Source organism: Macrobrachium rosenbergii, chromosome 3 (assembly GCF_040412425.1).
Source record: "Macrobrachium rosenbergii isolate ZJJX-2024 chromosome 3, ASM4041242v1, whole genome shotgun sequence".
NCBI lineage: Eukaryota > Metazoa > Arthropoda > Malacostraca > Decapoda > Palaemonidae > Macrobrachium > Macrobrachium rosenbergii.
This window is the reverse complement of record NC_089743.1, coordinates 30138701-30161384: the sequence shown is the minus strand read 5'-3', so window position 1 is coordinate 30161384 and position 22684 is coordinate 30138701. Positions and strand designations below refer to the sequence as shown.

At 40.2% G+C, this 22684-nt stretch overlaps 1 protein-coding gene and 2 non-coding genes across 3 annotated transcripts in view; all 3 read left to right on the top strand.

The window, feature by feature from the left end:
- Positions 1–22684, top strand: part of LOC136853930 (U3 small nucleolar RNA-interacting protein 2-like) — an 80197-nt gene that overhangs the window by 24252 nt on the left and 33261 nt on the right. Inside the window, exons 3-4 of the mRNA XM_067129830.1 lie at positions 7354–7593; positions 16010–16131. Of these exons, the coding sequence (XP_066985931.1) occupies positions 7354–7593; positions 16010–16131 (362 nt within the window). The remainder of the gene's footprint in view (positions 1–7353; positions 7594–16009; positions 16132–22684) is intronic.
- LOC136828980 (U6 spliceosomal RNA) lies at positions 1440–1545 on the top strand. Its single transcript, XR_010850275.1, has one exon. It is a non-coding gene; the product is annotated as a U6 spliceosomal RNA (small nuclear RNA).
- On the top strand, positions 3048–3166 carry LOC136828905 (5S ribosomal RNA). The gene has a single exon (XR_010850251.1). It is a non-coding gene; the product is annotated as a 5S ribosomal RNA (ribosomal RNA).

Sequence of the window (22684 nt, the reverse complement as noted above, 5' to 3'; positions counted from 1 at the left end):
TGGCATACGCTCTTTGTGGACCGTTTTTGATTTTGCTTTTGACTTTTCTTATAATTAAGATGTCTTACCTCTAGCTATCGAGTCTGTAGCTTGGGTGAATGTAAGGTGAGGCTATCGAAGACTTTGATAGTTCCTCACTCTTTATGTATGATATGTAAGGGTGTTCAATGCTCTATGATAATCGGTAATGAATGTGTGGGATTGTCTGAGGGTGAGTGGAAGAAATATGAAGCCTATATGCTTAAATTGGAGCGTGATAGGCTGAGGAAATCTTCCTCCTAGAGTGCATCCTTAGATGGACAGTCAGGGTTTTCCTACTAGTAACCCTGTAGTAAATTTTAGTACTAACCCTGTAGTTTGTTGCTGCAGAAGGTAATTCCCTGGCTCTCGTGTGGAGTCAATGCGTGCTCTTGAAACTAAAGTGAATGCAATTCAAACGCATAGTGTTAGTGCTAGTGCCCCTAGTGTTGTGGAGGGGCGTCAGATCGGCCCTATAATGCCTCTAGGCCTGGACCTCTGTCGAACTCCCAGGACCAGGAGGGCATGTCGAAAGCCGCATGAGGGTTACGGGGCTTCCCACCGATCTGGCGTCCCTTCGGCAGGTCCTGATGACGCTACCCAGGCTGCCAGGGATCGTGCTCAGGCACGCATCCTGAAGGATTGCTTTCGTCCTCCGACACGTCCTCCCCGCCTCGGGGTTGGAGCTCTCGGTTGGACTCTCGCCCTCTTAAGAGAAGCTTAGAGGAGAGGACGCTTCACGTCCTCTTCCTCTAGACGTTTGTACTCTTCCCGAAAGTTGCGTGGATATTCCTCTGCAGAAGAGAATAAAGTGTTTTTGAATGATCACGCTACTCGACCCCCTGTCGCTAAGGCAAGGGCTAGAGCTTCTTCCCTGTGGAAGGAAGTATACGTCTCTCGCCCCTTTCCTTCTCTCAGGTTCAGCCCTTCTCCCGAGAGAGTGGCTTCTCCAACGCGTAAGATTTTGTTGGGTTTGCAACAACAGCTGGATGCTCTCATGAACCTTTCAAGATTCGAATCTGCCTGTTAAGAGGTACAGACTTTCACCTTCGTCTCCTCGCTACGGGACGTTTACAGAGCGTCTGTCGTCTAGAGAGTGTTTAGTGGCTTCCTATTCGTCTTCCCGATTTGAGGTGTTGGCCTTTTCTCTTGTCTCGCGCCAGGAGCGCGCGTCTTGCTCTTCGTGCGCTTTCTCACGCTTCCACGCGCCTCACCTTGACGCTCGGCGCGCCTAGCCATGACGCCGCGCGCACCACGCTGTGACTCTCTTCTAGTACTTGCCACGGAGCCTCTCGCGCGTCACGCCATGACGCTCCGCGCGCGCGCCGTATAGCTTCAAGTCTTGTGTTGACACCGCTCCAGTTGTTCATCATGTCAAACAACTACCGCTTCAACATCTGATGTCCTTCTTAATTTAGCCAGTACTTGCTTCGGCAGTACATATACTAAAATTGGAACGATACAGAGAAGATTAGCATGGCTCTTGCGCAAGGATGACACGCTAATCGTGAAGCGTTCCACATTTTTTATGTTTACTATACGCACTCTAGTTGGCGACTTCTTCGTTCGCGGGAGTTCCCGCCACGATCGGGCGAATCGGAACTACTTTCACCACTCACTCAAGACCCGCCAGCTGCGGAAGAACATCCTCTTTCGTCACAGCCTTTGTATGAAGAGAAACTTATTTCGTCTTCTTCTTCCTCTGATTATCAGACTCTGGCTTTTTCTTAAGGATCTGTTTCCTGAGACTTTTCAACCTTGGCTCCTCTCTCTCCACCTTCGCAGTTGTCTTTGTCTTAAGGGGAGCGTTTGACTAAAAAAATCGGAAATCAAATTTTCTGGGATATTTTATATATGGCATCATACATATCCTGACTATCTTCTCAGAAAGTTTTATTTAAAAGTTCGCCACAGTTAGGAGTTATAAACAAAACAGTAACCTATCATAGTCAAATTACATTTTTCATATAATGTAATGATATTGTCAGTATATCGGTGGTAATTTCCTTTTAGCTATGAAATAATATCTAATGCGATCTATGGCAACCCTGTGGACATAGTGCGCATCAGCTTAAAGACAGGAATGCCGCAGGGCAGTCAGTGGCAGTCAGTCAGTAGCAGCTCAGAGCTTGACTAAGTAAGATGTTGCGCTGCCCAACCTGAGCCGTGTTTTGACACTCGCTTCATTTAGCTTCATTTAGCGAAGTTATATTACTTTGCAGGTCTATTTTTGGCTTTTCATTATGTCATAAAACATCAAACTGTGTAACAGCAAGCAAATAAATACACAGAGAAGCAAAAAAATATCGTTTTTCTCAAAACTAAAGTTATCGACATTCAAACTGCATCTCCTTCATAACGCTTGCACCGATCTCAATGATACAAAAAGTAAACGAAAGCTAAATGTTTGCCTAAAAAAGGGGCTTCCATGGAAGCAACACGAGACCCGCACCACGAGAGAGAGTTTTTTCCCGAAGGAATGTCACTTCCAAGAGAGGTAGCAAGTGACTCCTTTCATCTCCAGACTCCCTTTGCAACCAGGCTTCATTTTGCACAAGCCTGGAAAGAGTGAGGGGCAGACGTTTGGTCCCTCCTACTGTTAGAGAGAGGTTACTTGATTCCCTTCCTGTCTCCTCTTCCTTTGTTTTTTGTTTCCCAACTGCCTTCCTGTCAAACAGAAAATTGTTTGACCTGCTCGAACAGATGTTCGAGCGGAGAGCAGTGGAACAGGTCTTGGACTCGGTGTTCCCCGGGATTTTACTACAGATTGTTTCTAGTCCCAAAACTTTCAGTAGGCTGGAGACCCGTCTTGGACGTCAACAGGTCGAACAACTTGGTCCGGAAGGAAAAGTTCAAGATGGAGACCTCGCAGTCAATACTAGGAGCCCTTCATCCCGGGGATTGGATGGTATCTTTGGATCTCCAAGATACTTATCTTCACGCCCCAATTCATCCACGTTCGATGAAGTATCTCAGGTTGTCTTGGGGGACTAGACGTACCAGTTCAGGGCTCTCTGCTTTGGACTCTGCTCAACGGCCATACCACGTTGAAAACACCGCTTCTCGTCCGATCAGCGAAGTTAAGCAACGTTGGGTCTGGTCAGTACTTGGATGGTTGACCGCCTGGGAACACCAGATGCTGTTGGCGCGTCATTTTGCTCTGAGGGTGTTTACATCGTCTCATGAAAAAACGTTGCGATGCAGTTGCATCTGTCGCACGTCAGGATCTCACTCTACTTGGGACGACTGGTTGATTCGAGCGCCGTCGGCGAAGGTATCTGGAGGACCTTCAGTTGTCTCTGCAACTCGTGAAGTCCCTGGGACTTCTGGTCTGTGGAGAAGTCGCAGCTGATCCCCTCACTGTCCATTGTGTCTGGGAATTCAGATCTATTCAGCGGCTTTTATAGCGTCTCCGTCGCAAGAACGGCAACTTCTATGTACGAAAAAGTCTCGGCCTTCTTGGAAAAGGAAACATGCTAGGTGAGGAAGGAATGAGTCTGCTGGGGACCATTTCCTCGCTGGAGAAGTTTGTTTTCTGGGAGTCTGCATCTCAGGCCTCTTCAGTTCTTTTTGTTGGAGAACTGGCAAAGCAAGGAAGACTTGAAAGAGGAATTGAGAATTCTTCCTTATATAAAGAGGATCTGTGGTGGTGGCTCGATCCAACGAAATTGCAGAAAGGGATCTCCCTCAAGCTTCTGAACCCCAACCTAGTGTTGTTTTTCCGACGGGTCGTCAACAGGTTGGGGGCAACACTAGAGGGAGAGGAAGTGTTAGGAACCCGGAGAGAGGAACAGGTGTCCTGGCACATCAACTTCAAAGATTTGGCGGCTATTTTTAGCTCTCGCCAATTCTTCGAGGTCCAAGTTTGCAATCGTGTAGTTCTAGCAAACTCGGACAATACTACTTGTTCCCTGTTCAGCCTTGCAAGAGAGATTATTCTTTGAGCCTATGCTCGCAACATTTCGATTCTCACAAGTTTTGTTGCAGGGGTCGAAAATGTTCGAGCAGACCTGCTCTGTTGGCGCCATCAACTCCTGCCGAAGGAATGGACCCTTCATCAGGAGGTTTGCCAAGATTTTTGGAAAATTTGGGGTCGCCATCTTGTGGATATTTTCACGACCTCAAGAACAGCGAGGCTCCTCTATAAAGCTCATCTGTACTCGACCCTGGGGCAGTTGCGATAGATGCTCTTCCCTGGGATTGGACGGGGAATAGATGTTTACGCTTTTTCCCCGTTCTAAATTCTGGGAGAAGTCATACGCAAGTTCGCGGCCTCACAAGGGACGAGGATGACTCTCATCCCCACGTTTTGGCCTTCAAACCACTGGTTCTCGGAGTTTCTCTTCTGGTTGGTAGACGTTCCGAGGACCCTTCCTATGAGAGCAGACCTGCTCATACAAACCCACTTCACGAGATATCTTTGAATCTCCCGCTCTGAACCTGACTGCTTTCAGACTATCGAAACTTGGTCAGAGCGAAGGGGTTTTTCTGGCCAGGTGGCACGGGCCATCGCTAGAGCCAGAAGTTCTTCATCTAAAGGATATATCTAGCGAAGTGAGCAACCTTCAAAGGTTGGTGTAGAAAGAAGGGCTTTTCCTCTTCCTCTATCACTGTGAGCCAGGTTTGTTGGATTTTCTCCTTTACTTAAGAAAAACTAGATATAGCAGTTCCGACTATCAAGTGTTATCGGAGCATGCTTTCTGATTGTATTCAGACACAGAGGATTAGATTTGTCTGACAATAAGGACCTCCACGATCTTATGAGCTCTTTCAAGACGTCCAAGGTTCCTCAGCTATTTCCCCTGCTTGGAACTTGGACGTAGTGCTCAAGTTTTTGATGTTTAGTCCTTTTGAGCCTCTCCACTCTGCATCTCTTAAGGATGTTACTCGAAAACGGCATTCCTCATGCTCTGGCGAAGAGAGTGAGAGAAGTTCGAGGCCGTCATGTGGGCTTCAAGGAACACAATGCTGTCTATTCTTTAAGCCCTAAGTTCTTGGCTAAGAATGATAGGTCTTCTAACCCTTGGCCTAGACACTTTGAAATTAAAGGTTTAGCAGACCTTATTGGACAGGAACCTGAGGGAGTTCTATGTCCAGTTAGAGCTCTCAAGTACTACCTTAAAAGAACACAGGACACTCGTGGTCCCTTGGATGTTTTATGGTGTTCTGTGAGGCAACCAGTTAAACCTATGTCGAAGAATGCACTGGCATTCTTCATTAGGGACGTCATTAAGGACGCACACTCTGGTTGTGACGACTCCAACTTCAAGTTGTTGAGAGTTAACGCTCACGAGGTGAGGGCAGTTGCTACCTCCATGGCGTTCAAGAAAAATATGGTACTCAGTGACATTCTTAGTGCCACATTTTGGCGAAGTCAATTCGGTGTTTGCCTCACACTCTTGGCAAGATGTTTAGGTAGCATACGAAAATTGCTTTTCGCTGGGACCATACATTGCTGCTTCAGCAACCTTGGGGACAGGGGTAACTCTGATCCTATCCCTTTTTAATTGTGTTTTTATGGTTGTTGGGTCGACTACTGGAGGCAGTCTCCCCAATCCTTTGCAAACTAATGCTTTAGGTGTTGGTTAGGTGGTTAGTAATGCTCTTTTGTCCTCTTTGTATGGTCTATGATCTAGTCACATTCTGGTCACGCCCCCGTTGACAGATCATCTAGAAGTCGCCAGCTATATAGGTCACTACCTCGCTGGGGTCTCTAGTAAAGCAGAAGCAGACTAGAGTGACAGTAACCACTCAGTCAGCTACGCTATCAGATAAGGAACCAAAATAATTTTACCAATAATTGGTTTTTTCCCTAATTCTTGGCTGTCTCTACCCCCCTCCAAAGGTGGTATTCAGCTATATATATATCTGGCAGGTAAGTCTCATGAACAAAATGATATTTTAATGATAAAATAAAGTTTGTTCATACTTACCTGGCAGATATATATATTCATATTGCCCTCCCTCCTCCCCTCAGGAGTCAGTGGCATTAGAAAATCTGAATAGAAAATGGGAATGGTTCCTGATACCCGCCTCCCAGCGGCGGGAATGGGTACTAACCACCTGACCGGCCACTGCGTGTGCCGCGAATTTTGAAATTCTGTCGGACTTCGGAGAATACAGCTATATATATATCTGCCAGGTAAGTATGAACAAACTTTATTTTATCATTAAAATATCATTTTTGTCTTCAAAGTTGAATTGATTTTTATTTACTGTTTAACTTTCTTATGGATCATTGCTTCAAGATTGGATGGGAAATTTAGAATACTCAGTGTTTTTTCTGTTATTATGTAACTTAACTGTTGGTATGGATATACTGCAGAGATGCTGTCTATCCTATTGCCTCTTCATTTTACAGCAGCTACAGTATTATAGAGTAACTGATAGATTCAGTGACGTTCATTTTTGATACCTAAAAGGGAGTGCACTTGATAAATTTATAAGTAGTCTGCAGTGGGTAAATAACAAAAATAGGAAAACAAAATGCTGCTCAATATTTCAGTCAGGTGTCTGCCTTAACCCTTTTAGGATTTAGGAAGGGAAGGGTGTGGGTAAAAATCGGTGTTTGCCAGAACACTTGCCATTCACTGACAGAGCAAAAATACTTGGCAATAATTTCCTTTGATCAGTATGTATAACACTATACTTTGTACTATGTTAATGAATTTGGTTTCATTTTAGGCTGAATAGTTGATCTTTATCATGGTATGTTTAGATATGCCAAAAAAAAAAAATTGCTGTTATCAATAAAAGTTAGCTTAAAGAACAAATTTGTTACTTTTATTTTAAAAAATCATGATAAATTTGATAAAAGATATCCAGTGTCTATTTACACTGTAAAAGTATGGTAAATTGCTGCTCCAGTGATATGAAATTCATTACTATTTGAGCCACATATGATACCACAAATGCACTATAAAAATGTAAGCTATACTTGCTTTGAGGACGGAATAACAGTTTATGCACTTTTAGAAAAAAAGTTGCCATAAATCATAACATAACTCAGGTTCCTTGACAACAGTAAGTACGCGTCATGTTTGAATTTCATTATTGTGATGCTTTTTTATGATTTATGCCAGCTTTATTAAAAATTTATCATGTGAGGGTAACTACAGTTTTCATCAGAATCTCAGAGGTTGAAAAATGGGTGACGGCTATACTTGACGTCAGAATTTCAGAGGGGTAATGTTAACAACTGGCAGTCACTAATTGATATTTACGCTGAGGCTGAAACTAACTGAGATGTGTTTATTATGAAGCAGTAGTAGTAGTAGTAGTAATCTTATAATTACATAGTCTCAGAATATACCCTTTGTGTTTATTTTTTACCAGAGGAGAATGAGGATGATGAGGAATTAGATGACAAAGCAGTTGCAGCACGGTTACAAGAAGAAGTACTAGAGTCTGCAGGAAAACTACGTAGATTAGTAGCAGAGACTTACCTAGAACCGGATTCAGAAGATTTTACAGTTCTTAAGTCCAAACACCAAAAACTTCCCATCACTTGTTTGACTGTAACAAGTGATGGTAAATTTATTTTTTCTGGATCCAAAGATTGTTCAATTGTGAAATGTAAGTATTATTTTATAATGAATGCTTAGTATTGTATAAACTGAAAAGTAGTAGGCAACCATAGTTTTTCTCTTGTGTTTTCACAATTTTATAATATTTTGTAACTTGTATTCAGTCTGGACACATACAATCCTTTTCCAAGTTGGGCAGGTTTAATAATAACTGACTGTACACTTCAATCCAGGCTATCAAGAGGGGAAAATTGTTTTAGTAGCTGTGTCAACACATTGTGTGTGCTACATTTTTATACTTTGTTTTCATATAAGTAAATTACATAAGTAATTACAATAAGTAAACTAATAGTTTCATTTCATGTAGCAGCTTAAATTGAAAAATCACGGTAGCACTTCGATTGTTTAGTGTAGGTGACTAGTCCCGCAGCTAACAGGAATACTAGGAATGACCTAGCAGACACCCTCATTCTGTTTCTATCACGCTCGATGTAAACATTGTGTGCTTGGGGCAGCTTTTTTCATTATTTTCCGGTTGTATAACTGGATTTCGGTGATGTATTATCGCTTATTTCTAGTAGCCTTCAAGCTTGATAGCTGTCAGGATCAATTTGGTGGTTATTATGTCTGATTCAAGTTCATCAAATTTTTGCTACTGTAGTGAAGTTGCAACCAAGATTAAACATCTTGTCACATTTATTTTGCAGAGAACTAAAAGTGTAAGACAGGAATGTAGTAAGGAGAGATTTTGTGCTGAATGTTATGGTTGGGATGAGCTATAAGAAGAGATGTTCTTGAGAGTCGAGAATCGTGCTCTGAGTGCCCAGCACCAGCTCCCAAGCTCCCAGCTCGCCTGTTGCCAGGTACAGAGAGCTCAATGCCTGTTCTCAGGTGCCCGGCGGCAGCTCCCGAACTCCTGGCGCCAACTCTCCCCACATCCCCTTTCTCTCCTGCTTCTAGCCCTCCTACATTTATTCACTTACTCCCAGCCTGGCTCCCTGCTTCCATCCCATGCCATTGCCATTCTAAACCTGGGGGGAAGCACACTGAAAGTCCAAAGGAGGATGGTGGGAGGTCCCTTGGGTAGTTTCCCCCCCAGTTGAGCCTGTTGCACATTCCCAGGTATTGACAGACAGCCACTGAAAAGGCATCTCATTGGATTTGGTGGAGGAGGTTGCCATCTGGCTTGTCAGATATCCCAGACCAAAAGTCCCTGCCTATACTCCCCTGAACCTGGGAGTCCGAGGGGGTTTGCCCCGGGTAGTTGCCCCCTCAGTCGAACCTGTAGCACATTCCCAGGTGTTGGCAGACAGCCACTGAAAAGGCGTCTTGATGGATGTGTAGTTTTCATCATTCTTCTAATTGACCTTTTGAATAGAAAGACTATCACAAGAGCCCTCTTTTTGGATATCAGTCTCAACTCTTGGATTTTTCAGGCTTCCGTCTGCCAAGAAAATTGCAGCTGCTTACAGATGGTCTGCAAGTTTCTAGCCCTTTTTCTTCTTGCTCGGAACATTAGTGGATGAACCTACTGGGTACTCTGTTGTCCACCGAGACATTAGTCAAGTTAGGAAGACTTCATATGAAAGTTTTGCATTCTTCCACCAGTTATCATCCAGTTCCGAGGATTCCAGTGCAGACAGAAAGCTCTGTAATGTTTTTGGTTCTTCATGGCCGCCAAAGATGTGAGCAGTTAATGGTCACCATTCTACGCTTTCTGTCAACAGGTAAGGAGGTTAGCCTCATATCACAGCCTTCCTACAGTTTTGCTGTGGTGTGGGACCACCTTGATGTGGTGAAGGGGGGCTCTTGAACCCCAGGAATTTGTTCCTGGGTTTGAGTCCAAACATGGACTGTGTTTCAGCGTGCCACACCCACCTTCACCAAATTAAGTTCAACACCAGCAGCTGTAGAAGATGAAGACCTGCAAATTATTGAAGAGGTCGTGGCGCTAATGTATGACGGAATCAGTTCGTATAAAAATGTAAATGAGGCTAGACCTGATCTCTTTGCAAGAATGCAAAGAGCTTATGATTGCATTCCTCCTACAAGGGCTGTTCTTAGAGAGCATTGCAAGGGAGCTGCCTTTCAAGCAAGGCACATTTGGTGCCAGTCTTTAGTACGTTAACCAGTTTTGCCCAGTCCAAGACACTGGGGATGGCAACAGATTGATAGTACCTGGTTTCCATATTGGACAGATTTGCCAGTAGTAGCAAAATCTTGCCAAGAACTGAATAAGTGTGGCTGCAAAAAGGAATGCCATGGCAGGTGCAAGTGTTACAGATCTGGACTTAGCTGCACAGCTCTCTGCTGCTGCACTTGCTAAAACTAATTGATACATAAAACATTGGTTTCTCCCAGGAGATACATACTTTTTTTATCTTTGGCAGCCAGTTTGGAAATATGGTGTTCATATGGTGGCCATATTGGAAAGATGGGTTCACTTTATCTCTTCATGACAGTAAGAATGCCAAAATACAAATTCTCAATCATTATATGGACAGTATACAACTTTTATAGGTTTATGAAATGAAAATATTTGAAATATACAGCAAATTTGCCGCGACTTTGGAAAAGCGTCAGCAATCTTGGAAATAGCCAAATATTGAGGTGGCTGGAGGTTGATTTTAATTTATGGGGATAATAAGAGTTCTCATGCCAAATCTGTTGCTTGTATCACCATTTGCACTTTTTCCCATTTCCCGCTCCACTATTATCATCAGGGTAGATTAATCCATGGATTGTATAGTGGTCGACGAACTACCAGAATATACAAAGAAATTCGGCATTAAGAAGAGCTTAAGGTTGTTATGTAAAATGAAAATCAGCGTGGCTGATAAAGATTTTGATCTACCCGTGGAGAAACAATCGCCTGTTGAATTGTTAATAGGGGTTGACAAAGTATACAACATTTTACACCCAGGGTTTAGGAAATTTGAAAGTTTAGTATTGCTACCAACCATATTTGGTTATGTGGTAACCAGAACATGTAGCTCTCCCCCCCACCAAGGAGACTTATGTCTCCATTTTAAAACTGGCAGTGGAAACCGACAACATAATTATGGCTGAAGGGGCTACTCAAGGGAAGATCTTGAAAGTTAATGGAGTTTAGATCATGTAGGTATTGACGGCAGTGAAATAATGGAACAGGAATGGAAGGTATTAGAGAACTTTGAGAGTACTATAACATATTCTGAAATTGACAAACAGTATGTTGTGGCATTGCTTTGGAAAGGCAATAAAAGGAGATTAACTTCCAACGTTGGGTTGGCTGTGAACAGATTAAAACAAGAGTGTGTCAAGTTTCAGAAGGACACTCAGTATCTAGAAACTACCAGAAAATCCTGAAGGATCAGGAGGATAGGAGATTAATAGAGAGAGTGGAATATTTTAAAACAGAAGACTGTCATTTCTTGGCACATCATGGTTTTAAAAAGGATAGTGCAACAACCCTGATTAGGATAGTATTTGACTGTTCTGTTAGACATGGGAAAGGTAGGTTAAGCTTGGACGATTTTTGTGGATGGGACCACATATAACAGCTGACCTACTCAAAGTTCTACTGCAGTTTTAGGGCAAAGATATACCTGCAGAATTTGTGGAAGCAACAACTGGATTGGGATGAACAACTCCCAGACCCATTCAGAACCAATGGGTTGAGTTATCGGAAGACTTAGAAAAATGTCTTGATGTTTTCTTTCCTAGAAATACTAGCTTAGGAAAGAGGGACTCCTTACACATATTCTGCAGTGCCAGTGAGTTTGCATATGGTTGTGTAGCCTATAGAGGTAAGAAAGAAAACTCTCATTTAACCCTTAAACGCCGAGCCTCAATTTACAAAAGTGTCTGCCGTATGCCGGCAGTGTTCAGGAGTTAGTGCCGAAGCAGAAAAGTTTTTTTCAAAAAATCACAGCACACTTAGTTTTTAAGATTAAGAGTTCATTTTTGGCTCCTTTTTTTGTCATTGCCTGAAGTTTAGTATGCAACCATCAGAAATGAAAAAAATATCATTATCATATATAAATATTAAAATATATGACAGCGCAAAAAAAAAAATTCATATATAATTGTATACAAATCGTGTTGTGAGCAAAATGGTTAAAGCTAATGAGTTATTTTTTTCTTGTATTGTACACTAAATTGCAATGATTTTGGTATATAACAAATTGTAAAACGATCAAAGCAACACAGAGAAAATATTATCACAAAATGATGCATGAATTTGTAACGTGCAGATGTAAAAAAATTTTTTTTCAAAAATTCACCATCAATCGAAATATTGTGCTAGAGACTTCCCGTTTGTTGCAAAATGAAGGTAATTGATTGAATATTACTAGACTATAAGAGTTTTAGCTTACAATTGCAGTTTTCGACCATTTCGGTCGAATTAAAGTTGACTGAAGGTCGAATTTTTTCTATTTATCGTGATTTATATGAAAATATTTCAAAACTGATGAAAGCTACAACCATGAGTTATTTTTTGTTGCATTCTACATGAAATTGTGCACATTTTCATATATAAAACTTTATGTAACAGCTATTAGAAAAATGGTGCAAACATTACGACAAAATGATGAAAAGAATTTCTGAGATTTTCAGCCGAGTTTACTGCGGATGTAAGGAAAAGTTTTTTCAAAAATTCACCATAAATCGAAATATTGTGCTAGAGACTTCCAATTTGTTGCAAAATGAAGGTAAATGATTGAATATTACTAGAATGTAAGAGTTTTGGTTACAATTGCGTTTTTTCGACCATTTCGGTAGAGTCAAAGTTGACGAAGGTTGAAATTTTGGCAGTTATTGTGATTTATGAAAATATTTTGATAAAAGCTACAACCATGAGTTATTTTTTGTTGATTTATGTACACATTTTCATATATAAAACTTTATGTAAAACTAATATAAAACGGTGCAAACATTATGACAAAGTGACGATAGAATTTCTGAGATTTTGCAGTTACTGCCGGATGTAAGGAAAAGTTTTTTCAAAAATCCACCATAAATTGAAATATTGTGCTAGAGACTTCCAATTTGTTGCAAAATGAAGGTAAATGATTAAATATTACTAGAATGTAAGAGTTTTAGCTTACAATTGCATTTTTCGACCATTTGTGTCGAGTCAAAGTTGACAAAGGTTGAAATTTTGGTACTTATCGTGATTTATATGAAAATATTTCCAAACTGATAAAGCTACAACCATGATTTGCTTTTGTTGTATTTTACATGAAAGCACATTTTCAATATAAAACTTTATGTGTTATGTAAAATGGTGACAAAATGACGAAAGAATTTCTGAAATTTTTGGCCAAGTTACAGCGTGAACGTAAGGAAAAAGTTTTTTCAAAAATTCACCATAAATTGAAATATTGTGCTAGAGACTTCCAATTTGTTGCAAAATGAAGGTAAGTGATTGAATATTACTAGAATGTAAGAGTTTTAGCTTATAATTGCATTTTTCTACCATTTCGGTTGAGTCAAAGTTGACCGAAGGTTGAAATTTTTTGTAGTCGACATACGGTACGTCCACTCGGCACCTGACAAACAATTTTAGTCGACATACATTAAGTCCAGTCGGCGTTTAAGGGTTAATGATGGCAAAGGGAAGAGTAGCACCCATTAAAGGATTAACTGTTCTGAAACTTGAATAGATGGCATTGTTGCTAGCAGCAAGAATGGCAAAATTTATTAAAGAATCCTTTGAGAAGGATGAGTTTGTAAAACTGTTTGTTTGGTTGGACAGTAAAGCTGCCCTAATTTGGCTAGTATCAAAAAGTGTCTTCCTGTGTTTGTGGAAAATAGAGTACAGGAAATAAACTCTTTAATTCTAGAGGCAGTCTTGTCCTATGTGCCTACAGATGATAATCCCAGTGACTGGTTGACATGTGGGAAAAGGACAGAAATGATCTTGGATAGTTCTTTCTGGTGGGAGGGACCCCCCTGGTTAAAAAATTCCTCTTGGCCAATAGATACGTCATGGGTTTGTGGATCACTTCAGCAGGGTAGGGAAGAGAACATTTATGTCAATACTGTAGGGGACAACCTGAATGGAAATACTCACTTGCTAAATTGGGAGAGATTCAGCAAAGTTAAAAAGGTCTACAGGACCACAGTGTGGATCCTACGATTTTTGAACAATTGTTGGAGTTCAATCAGTAAGAAGAGGCATGGTGAATTGACCTTGGAAGAACTCCAAGAGGCAAAGAATAAGACCATTGCCATCATACAAAGGGAATATTTCTGAGAGGAATATGAGAGTTTGATGAAGGGGGTAAGAAAACCAAAACTAGCTCTCGCACACTGGTTGAATCTTTACTTGGACAACGGGGTAATAAGGTGCAAGGGTAGACTAGAACATGCACAGCTACCCGAATCTGTTAAGTTTCCCATACTATTGCCGAAGAGTTGTTATGCTACTCGGGTAATTATTAAAGAACATCATGATGCTAATGCTCATATGGGTGTAAATGCCACTGTGGCGAGTGTCAGACAGGAGTTCTGGATCTCACAGATAAGGCAACCTACTAAGAGTAGAATACACCATTGTTTTATTTGTAGGAGAATGCAGGGGAGGCCGTATAAACCCAATATAGTTCCTCCATTACCTGAGTTCAGTGTGCAATGCAAGCAACCTCTTGACACCACAGGCGTGGACTACACCGGCGCATTATGGGTTAAGGAAAAAGGACAAAGCCTTGAGAAGGCTTATATCATCTTATTTACTTGCCTGATAACCAGAGGAATACATGTGGAGCTAGTTGATAACCAGTCCTGTGACTCGCTCCTCATGAGTTTTAGAAAGTTCTGTTGCAGAAGAGGTTTCCCAAAGCTCATGTTGAGTGACAACACCACCACATTTGTAGTGGCATCAGAGTACCTTAAGACCATGTTGGAGACTCCCAAGGTAAAAGAACATCTGTTAGATATAAAGTGTAACTGGAAGTTCATTCCAGTGAGAACACCATGGTTTGGTGGTATATGGGAAAGACTGATAGGACTTCTGAAGTCATGCCTAAAAAAGATTGTAGGCCAAGCCTGGCTCAGTTTTAAGGAACTGACCTGTGTGCTGGTGGAGCTGGAAGGAATTATCAATGACACCATTAAGTTACATGCCCCGGGGACTTGAATCAGCTGGAAATTTTAATCCCTAACCATTTGATCCTTGGATGAAAGCTTAAGTCCTTCCCAAGAGAAGTAGTGAATTGGGAAGAGATCTCCAGTGACCTTATCTGTGGACGGAGAAAGTTCACTGAGAAAAGATTCCTCTATTTATCCAAGTTGTGTGACGACTTGTGGAAGAGATGGGAGAGGGAGTATTTAACAATGTTAAGAGAGATCCATTGAGTAGGAATAGTGCATGGCTCTTGGCTCAGGATAGGGGAAGTTGTCCTCATTCATGACGAGGGGCCAAGGAGCAAGTGGAAGTTGGGCCAAGTGATCGAGTTACACATGGTGAGAGACAAGGTCCCAAGAGTGGCCACCCTAAGAATGGCACATAGCCAGCTTATGAGACCTGTAATTAAGTTATACCCCATAGAGCTGTGGCAGGAGATAAGGGAAACTAATCCTGCGACAGACAACATTAAGTCAAGCACCTGCCCGAGCAGGAGTACTGCTCAAATAGCTGCAGAAGCCAGAAAGGCATTGATAAGAACAGGACTATTGTAAATAATGTAGGCATAAGTTTTCTTGTGGGGAGTATGTGGAAACTTCGACAAGAGAGATTGTACTTTTCCGCAAGTTGTAGTATAGTTTTATATATTCTCTTTAAATTTATGTAAGGTGGAAATGCTTATTATGTAGAAGAAGGATATTATGTTTTGTTGTGGTAATATTTAGTAATGAAGGGCGTTGTTTTAACTGTTTCATGTGTAATATTGCTTAACTACCGGTATTGGTTGTTTTGTCCTGTAGTTAGTTGAAGGTTTGGTGTCGGTCAAAGACAGCCGTGAAATTAGTCTCTTCATAACTTTGATACAGAGTGGTTTGAGCTAGTGGGGACTCAAGAATGCAGCCATAATTAGCGGTGTCTACAAATCCACTTAAGTATTCCTATTCATCTTAAAGTACATTTAGGGAAACTTCCTTTAGGAGATATGCACATCTAAATGTAAGGATAATTTCTTTCTGTGTGCTTTGGATGAGGGTCGTGAAATAAAGATTGTGCTTACAGTAATCTAACCACTGTATTTCAAGCTAGGAACACTGAATGCGCCAATAGTAAGTTCATGTTGTTAGTTTAGTTAATATACACGACGCAATGTATTGATATAATTATAATTTGAATTAGCATAAGAACAAAGTAACCTGGGTGTCGTATCATAAGACTTAGGCTACGATTTGGGTCAGTACGTTTTGGATCGGTTAGGCTATACGATAACAGTGACGATTTGAAATGCTATACTTATTCTGAATGAGTCAGAATAGTAGTATTCATAGCCTTTAAGAATAATTTTAATGTGTTGCAGATAGTATTGAAGGCAAAAGGCTTGGCCATATTCCTGGAGGACGCAAAGGAACAGAAAATCTTCATACCGGTCACACCTCTCACATATATTCGCTTGCTGTTTCCACTGATGGCAGATTCCTGGTAGGTGTTAAGTTCTTATCTGTGCATATTTCAGTTGGAATAAGAAATGAATCTGATTATTCTTTTCCTTTTACATATTGGGTCTTCTGTATTTCTAGAGATATTTGCAGTACCATTGCTCCTACACAATATACAAACCATTGGTCTTTGTTTAACTTTAAACAAGGTGGTTTAGCATGTAGTTGGCTACCAACTATGGGTGGGGCTCCCGCCCACCCAGTCGGTACACATTCACTTTGCTTTTGGCCGGTGAGAGAGACGTGCCGCTCTTCCCTCTGTGCCTGCCGCTAGACTGATTGGAATAAGTTCAGGGAATTAAGTGAAATCGAAGGTGATGCGGGTGAGTTTAGCAGTGTTGATGATGCCATTGATTTACGTAATAGTGCTCTTCACACTGCTGGATTGCATTCCATTCCTAAAACCACTGGCTTATTCCGCTGTCTACCAGTTCCTTGATGGTTGCCTGAACTCCAGTTATTTCACCGAGCCACAAGAACTGCTCTAACTAGATGCCGACGAAATCGAACATAACATCATAGTATATAAAAAGTGTAGAGCACAGTTCCGGGGAGCATTAAAAGCAGCCCGTCGCCAATCATGATCATCCTTTGTTTTTTTCAGTGAATAGAGGAACTCTACCTTCAGCTGTATGGAGAAGAATCAATAAAATAGCAGGCAAATATACTCCTAACCTTCACCCTGTATTATGGGCTAATGGGCAATACATCACAGGAGCATTGGAAGTGAGTAACAAATTAGCAGACCAGTTTGAAAAAGTTTCCCAGAAATCGGAAACATCTGGATTCCATTATCGTTCCAGGGAAGAACAAAAGCCACTTGTTTTTTCATCCAATAAAGAAGAACCCTACAATTTTCCGTTTACAGGGAGAATTTGATTTTGCCTTGTCAACATGTACAGATACAGCCCAGGCCCTGATGAGGTTCCATATGCAGTGATTAAGCATGTATGTAGGAACACTAAGCTTTTCATAATTAGTATTATCAACAGAATTCCGTTTCCCATCAGTTTGGGAACTAGCTTTAATTTTAGCCTTTTTAAAACCGGGAAATGTCAAATTTTTATGTGCAAGCTACCGCCCAGTTGCCTGGACATCTTGTATTTGTAAGATTATGGAAAAGATGGTCAATGCAAGGCTTGTTTAGGTACATGCAGTCCCCGGTTAACGGCGGGCTCGGGTAATGGCAATCCAGTTTTATGGCACTTGTCTAGCGACGAAAACCAGCAATTTTTGGCGCCGAAAATTGCCGATAAGCCCCGAAAATCGCCGAAAAAGCCCTGAAAATCACCGATTTTTGGTTAGCGGTGATTTTCAGTTATCATCACACCCTCAGAACGGAACCCCTGCTGATAACCGAGGACTGTCTGTATTAGGAAAAACAATATTTTATCACCTGCACAGTGTGGATTTAGAAAAATGCATTCTACTACTGATGTCTTGATTCGTCTTGAGTCCATCTATATGTGAATCGTTTGCATCAAAACAGCATCATGTTACTATATTCTTTGACCTTGAAAAGGCTTATGACTCAGCATTGAGACATGGAATCCTTAAAACCATCCATCAATCAGGACTTGGAGGAGAACTGCCATTATTTATTAAGGCCTTTCTGACACGTAGACGCTTTCAAGTTAGAGTTGGTAATACTTTATCAGAAAGTAAATTCCAAGAAGAAAGAGTCCCGCAAGGTAGCGTTCTTAATGTTACCCTATTTGCACTTGCTATCAGTGGTATTTCTCCTCATATTCCTTATGATGTATTGCACACACTTTTCGTTGATGATCTTTCTATATCATTTGCAGGATTAAGGATGTCTGTTATTGGAAGAAAGCTCCAACTTGCAGTAAATAACATCACTAAATGGGCAGATTTAAATTGGTGTAAATTTTTGACTAGAAAAACAGTTGTTGTCCACTTTTGCCATATTCGTGGGCTTCATCCAGACCCAGATATATATATATGAAAGGCCAAAGAATTCCCTGTGTAGAGGAAACCAGATTCCCTTGGTTTAATTTTTGGTCGTACCTTAACATGGATATCTCATCTAAAGATGTTAAAGACAAAGTGTCAGAAGATTTTAAACATTTTTAACGTTTTAGCTCACGTCCTGGGGTGCAGACCGTCAAGTACTTTTAAGGTTGCATAAAGCTCTGGTTTTATTGAAATTGTTTTATGGTTGTGAAGTATATTCTTCTGCAACCCCCAGGAGGTTGAAGATGCTTGACTCTATACATCATGCAGGCTTTAGACTGGCCACTGGTGCTTTCAAGACCTCGCCAATATCAAACCTGTTGGTTGATGCTGGGAGTTGCCTTTACAACTCCATCCCCAGTCATCCATCCTTCGCTACTGGTATAGGATGCAGAGACTTCCCAGTTCTCAAGCCTTTCAATTTATAACACGCGAAAGACATTTTAGGCACTATGAGATGCATCCTAAATGTCCACAACCTTACGGGTATAGGCTTAAACAGTTACTTGGCACTACTGATATCTGTAGAAATGATAGAAATGAGATGCTCCCTTATAAAACATTAGTAACCCCGCCTTGGAAATTGATAGAAATTTAATTTTGTATATATGGAACACAGTGAGGTTCATAAGGATTCAACTTGTGTATTCACAGATGGCTCCAAATCCAGTGCTGGTGTTGGATTTGGAGTTTCTAGTAATAAGTTTTGCACCAAAGGTGCACTTCCTGCTTTAACATCTATTTTTACGTCAGAGTTGCTTGGGATTTTAAATGCTATGGGAAAAATAGCAATTATTGATGAAACAAATTTTACAATTTTTAGTGATTCTAAGAGTGCATTACAGACACAATGTTTTTAACCCTACTAACCCCTTGGTTTTAAAAATTCAGCAATGGGTGCACCTATTATTATACAAAGGAACACAGATTAGTTTTGTTGGGTGCTGGCACAGGCTGGTGTACATGAAAATGAAGAAGCTGACAGATTGGCCAAAGCAGCAGCTCTAGATTTACTTCCAGGGAAGTGTCCACTTTTATATAATGATTTCTTCCCAAGCATTAGAAAATTTATAATTAATTTGTGTCTAAGAGCATTAGAATAGTATAGGAAAAAATAAAATTAAAGAAATTTTAGATGTTATATTTCCTTGGAAGTATGACAGTATGCCTAGAAGATGGGAGACTGCTCTTTGCCGCTTAAGGATTGGGCATACTCGCCTAACACACAGCTTTTTCATGGGCGGGGAGAATCAACCTTTTTGTGAGGATTGTCTGGTCCCCTTGACTGTGAAGCACTTGCTGGTTGAGTGCCCCAGTCTTGGGGATATTAGAAGAAGTTACCTCTCTGAGGCTCTTGCTCAGAATGGCAGGTTCATCCTTGCCAAGATTCTTGGAAAGGATGTGGTGTATGATGCCAGTGGCATTTTTAGATTTATTATCGACGCTGGTCTTCTCGCAAAAATATAATATTTAAGTTTTTTTTTTATCTGTTTATTGTTTTTGTAATAGTTATGTTGTTCATATAATTGATGTCGGCATCAATGACCCAGTTGTCAAAATGCCAGATAACACAAAATCATTCATTTTTGACTAATCAGAATGCACAAATGCACCTGTTCATTTCTTTGGCTATTGATGAATCTCTTCCCTCTGCCTCTGTAAATGTTTCTATTTCCAATCCTACCTTGATTACAGAATCTTCTGTTGTTTCTAAGCTAAATGCTATTCTAGCTGCTTTCCTTTCTAAGGATGTATTATCTGGGATTGCTTGTAAGGCAGTTGAGTCACTTTTAAGATGAGGCAGGGGTGCCGGGTGTCACTGTTGTTCTTCCCCTCCCAATCTTTCCCATTTTCTTTGGCGCCTGGTGGTGCTTCTTCTCTTGCTCAACCGATTTGTGTCAGCTGAGGTGAGCCACTTCAACAGAACCGGAGATTCATGGTGAGGAGTTGGCTGTTGTTGCCCCAAACCTCTTTAGTGGAAGAAGAGTTTTGATCAGAGGAGCCTCCTTTGGTGTTTTGATTTTGCTGGAGTTTGCATTTTGCTTTACCCTCATTTGATAGAGGAAAGAGGTCCTATAGAGACTAGATCTGTTATCTTCGAGTATTTTGAAGAAACCCAAGCTTTCTCTTTCAATTAGAACATGGTTCAATGAGATTTCTTGTACTTCTTGCAAGTCTGCCAGCTCTTTTCTTTCTGGTTTTATGAGGCTGCAGAGCCGCCTCTTATGATGTAGGTGCTTAACCAGTGTTTAAACCATCTTTGGTCAGTGATTCAGATTTCCATGCTTGTCACAATCCTTTGAAGAGACATGCTCTTGAGACTAACAGGGCATTTTGTCCAAGTCTTAGTTTAGAATTATTGAAGTCTTTGTTGAGCTTCCACTTAGTACAGTTGCCTCTGCTCTTCACCACTAAGGAATATGTGGTGCCAGCTGGTATCAAAGCTTAGGAAGAGTCATTAAATTTTTTTTTACTTACTTGGATAAGGCTATTTTGGACATGGTAGGGGAATGTTCTCATGCTTTCACTAACTTGGTTTTGTCTAGGATCTTTTTTACTCAGAAGATGGCAGCTGTTTTGGTTTCCCCTGTAGATCACTTTCTCAGTCTGACTCTTTTGAAAGTGATAAAGGGAGGATATTGCAGTACAGGAAAATAGGGATTGTATTAGATAGTCTCTCAAGTCAGGCATAAAAAGCCTGCTCCTGCTCTTCCTTTGGGCATTGTAGTCAAAATTTGTCCCTCCTTGTCTCAGAACTCATCTTTGGTTGCTAAGACCTTTTGTAGGTCCACATCAGGCCCAAGGGAAAAAAACTAAAATGGTAAAGAATAAAGAAACAGGTACAAATGATATGGATAACATTTTATCATATTGATTTGAAATATTAATGCAAATAGGAACACAGGAGGATGCTACTACGGAAGTAACAGAGGAGGGACCTGATAGACTGGAAATTAAAGATGAAAAAAGGTCATTGGAAAGAACACCACCCAAAACAAAGAAACCAACAATTGTCAGAGAAACATCAGTCAGATCAAAGACAAAAGATGTGAAGAAAGAACAAAAACAAAAACAAGTTAAGAATACACCATTATCTCCTAAAATAATAGTAAAACCTATGGATACAGATATCCAAAATACCAAAGAAGTGGAAGACAACTGTACCTTAGACAACAGTGAATATGTCAAAGGAGACGAGATTACTCCATCACCAATAATTGGTACAACAAGAACAATTGAAGAAAGAAATATAATGACAACTCTTGTGGATGTAATGATTTTCCATTGCATTGTGCAATAGTAACAAAAACATAACAAAAGATGGTTTAACAAACATTATAAGAAACTTCATGAAATACAGAAAAAAAGAAACCACAGATTTGAGTACCCATGAAAAAGGCTGCATGTGCATTGAGCACTTAGTATATTATAAAGAAAAACAAATGAATGTCGTGAGTAAATTATTAGAAAAAATCCAAGTTGATAATACAAAAAGAAAAAAGAGAGTAAAACTCAACTGCTATGATAAAATATTTTCAATAGCTATGTTGTACAATGGAATGTAAATGGTCTGCAGACCAGATTACATCTAGGAGAAATACAACGATTACTAAAAGAATACGAACCTATGATATTATGTTTACAACATGTCAACAAAACAGTATCATCAATAGGTAAATATCCCTTAGCACCTTCATCTAGAGAGGAAGAATGAAATTTAGGTACTGCTATATATGTACATAAAGTATGTTATGACAATGTAGCTGTAAACTTTACTGATCTGCAGATTATCGAGTATTAGAATACGAGTAAAAAACGATAATTTTGTAATTTGTAATTTATACAACCAACCCAATAAAAATTATGACTTGACAAACTTAAAGAATTACTTAATAATGCCAAGGAACCTACATTAATAGTAGGTGATTTTAAAGCCCACAACCCGATGTGGGACTGTAATTGTACAGACTCAGATAGAGCAGGAAGTAAAATAGAAGAATTCATAGATTCATATGATGTGGCGTATAAATGATAACGAAATCAGCACATATTTTTCTAAAACACATGGAACATTTTCCTCAATCGACTTTATGTACAACAAACATAGTTGAAAGATTGGATTGGAATGCAACAGACTTGCATATAAGTGATCATTTCCCAATATTAATTTCATTATTACAAAATAATCCCCCCAAGCATGTCCCTCAATATAACATTTATAAAGCAGATTGGGAGCAATATGAATTCCACATGAGGAATATCCCACCATTTGAATATTTAAAAGACCATACTGAAACTAATCAATTTCTTGTTGATTTCATTAAAAATGCTGCTGATAAAGCAAAACCAAAATCCAAATCTCATCCAACAAAACACAAAGTCCCATGGTGGTCTGAAAAACTAACAGAATTAATAAAAATAAAACACCAAATTGGAAGATGATTAGATAATTTGAATAGAAAGTTCAGTAAAATAAACAGAACATTACCGATGTTAGAAGGAACTTTACAAAAAATGATTATATTATTATTAGGAAGTTATTCAAGGAAGAATCATTTCAT